This window comes from Emiliania huxleyi, assembly GCF_000372725.1.
Source record: "Emiliania huxleyi CCMP1516 unplaced genomic scaffold EMIHUscaffold_991, whole genome shotgun sequence".
Classification (NCBI taxonomy): domain Eukaryota; phylum Haptophyta; order Isochrysidales; family Noelaerhabdaceae; genus Emiliania; species Emiliania huxleyi.
The window spans coordinates 1-1,131 of NW_005194690.1; the positions used below are offsets into that span (position 1 = coordinate 1).

Here is a 1,131-nt window from a genome sequence, read left to right on the forward strand (position 1 = left end):
CAGCACCGCCACCCTCGCGCAGTTCTGCACCACCTTCTGCAGACCGGCCTTCTGCAGACCGCCTTGTGCAGACTCTCCTGCACCACCCGCCCGCGAGGAGCGAGGCGGCGGCATCACACCCCTTCCACCTCGCCCCCAGGCGCGGCGAGTTTGAGTTCCTGCGGCCCTACTGGGACCCTATCTCTCTCGAGGCCAAGGCGCAACCTCCCCCTATCTCCCCCTATCTCCCCCTATCTCTCTCGAGGCCAACGCGCCACCTCCTACTATCTCCTTCTATACCCCCAAATAGGACACCGAGCCAAGACATGCTCCCCTGATGACATGCTCAACAGCTCAGTACAATGGGCATCGTCTCACGGACACACAGACCTCAAGCAGACGGAGACGACAACAAAAGGGGTCGAGAGACACCGAAGGTCCCGTACACCCTCACGTCGACAACTCGGCGGGCTAGACCGAGAATACATGTGCGACAGCAGAGACCGAGGGAGAGAGACCGAGAGAGACCGAGAGATATCGAGAGAGACCGAGAGAGATCGGGAGAGAGCGAGAGAGCGGGATAGAGCGAGAGAGAGCGCGCGCGCGCGCGCGAGAGAGAGAGAGAGAGCGAGAGAGAGAGGCCGAGAGGAGAGGGAGGGAGGTGAGGGAGGGAGAGGGTGAGAGAGAGAGAGAGAGGTCGGAGCGGCAAGTGGCGGGCTAGCAGACTCGGGCTGCGACCCTCCCCGGCCGCGCCGGCCACACCCTGGCTCAGAGCATCTTGCCCTGGCTCAGAGCATCTTGCCGCCCTCGGGTCCAAACACGGCGTCCAGCACGCTCTCGCCCGAGCTGAAGACGCTCATGTCGCCCGACGTGCGCGTGATGAGCCCCTTCTTCTTCTTGGGCGACGGCATCGGCGCCGGGATCTTGCCCGCGTAGAAGCCTCCCCCGAACTTGACCAGGTTGTCGCTCTTCTTTGCATTTGCCCACAGCTTGTCCATCTGGTCGCCGTCGACGCCGAGCCGCTCGCACGCGTCGACTGCGTTGTAGACGACGCCGTCGGAGAGCGCCTGCGGCCGACGCGGGGGCGCCGGTGACGCGAGGGCGCCGCGGCCGGCCCGACCGCGGCCGGCCCGGCGCCTCTTGCCACGTGAT

The 1,131-nt window shown here is 65.3% G+C and overlaps 1 protein-coding gene across 1 annotated transcript in view; it reads right to left on the bottom strand.

Annotated features, from left to right (window-relative positions):
- Positions 1-287: 287 nt before the first annotated feature.
- The window catches only part of EMIHUDRAFT_471332 (hypothetical protein), a 2,122-nt gene continuing 1,278 nt past the window's right edge, over positions 288-1,131 (bottom strand). Inside the window, exon 3 of the mRNA XM_005756045.1 lies at positions 288-1,046. Within this exon, the coding sequence (XP_005756102.1) occupies positions 768-1,046 (279 nt within the window). The 3' untranslated portion in view covers positions 288-767. The remainder of the gene's footprint in view (positions 1,047-1,131) is intronic.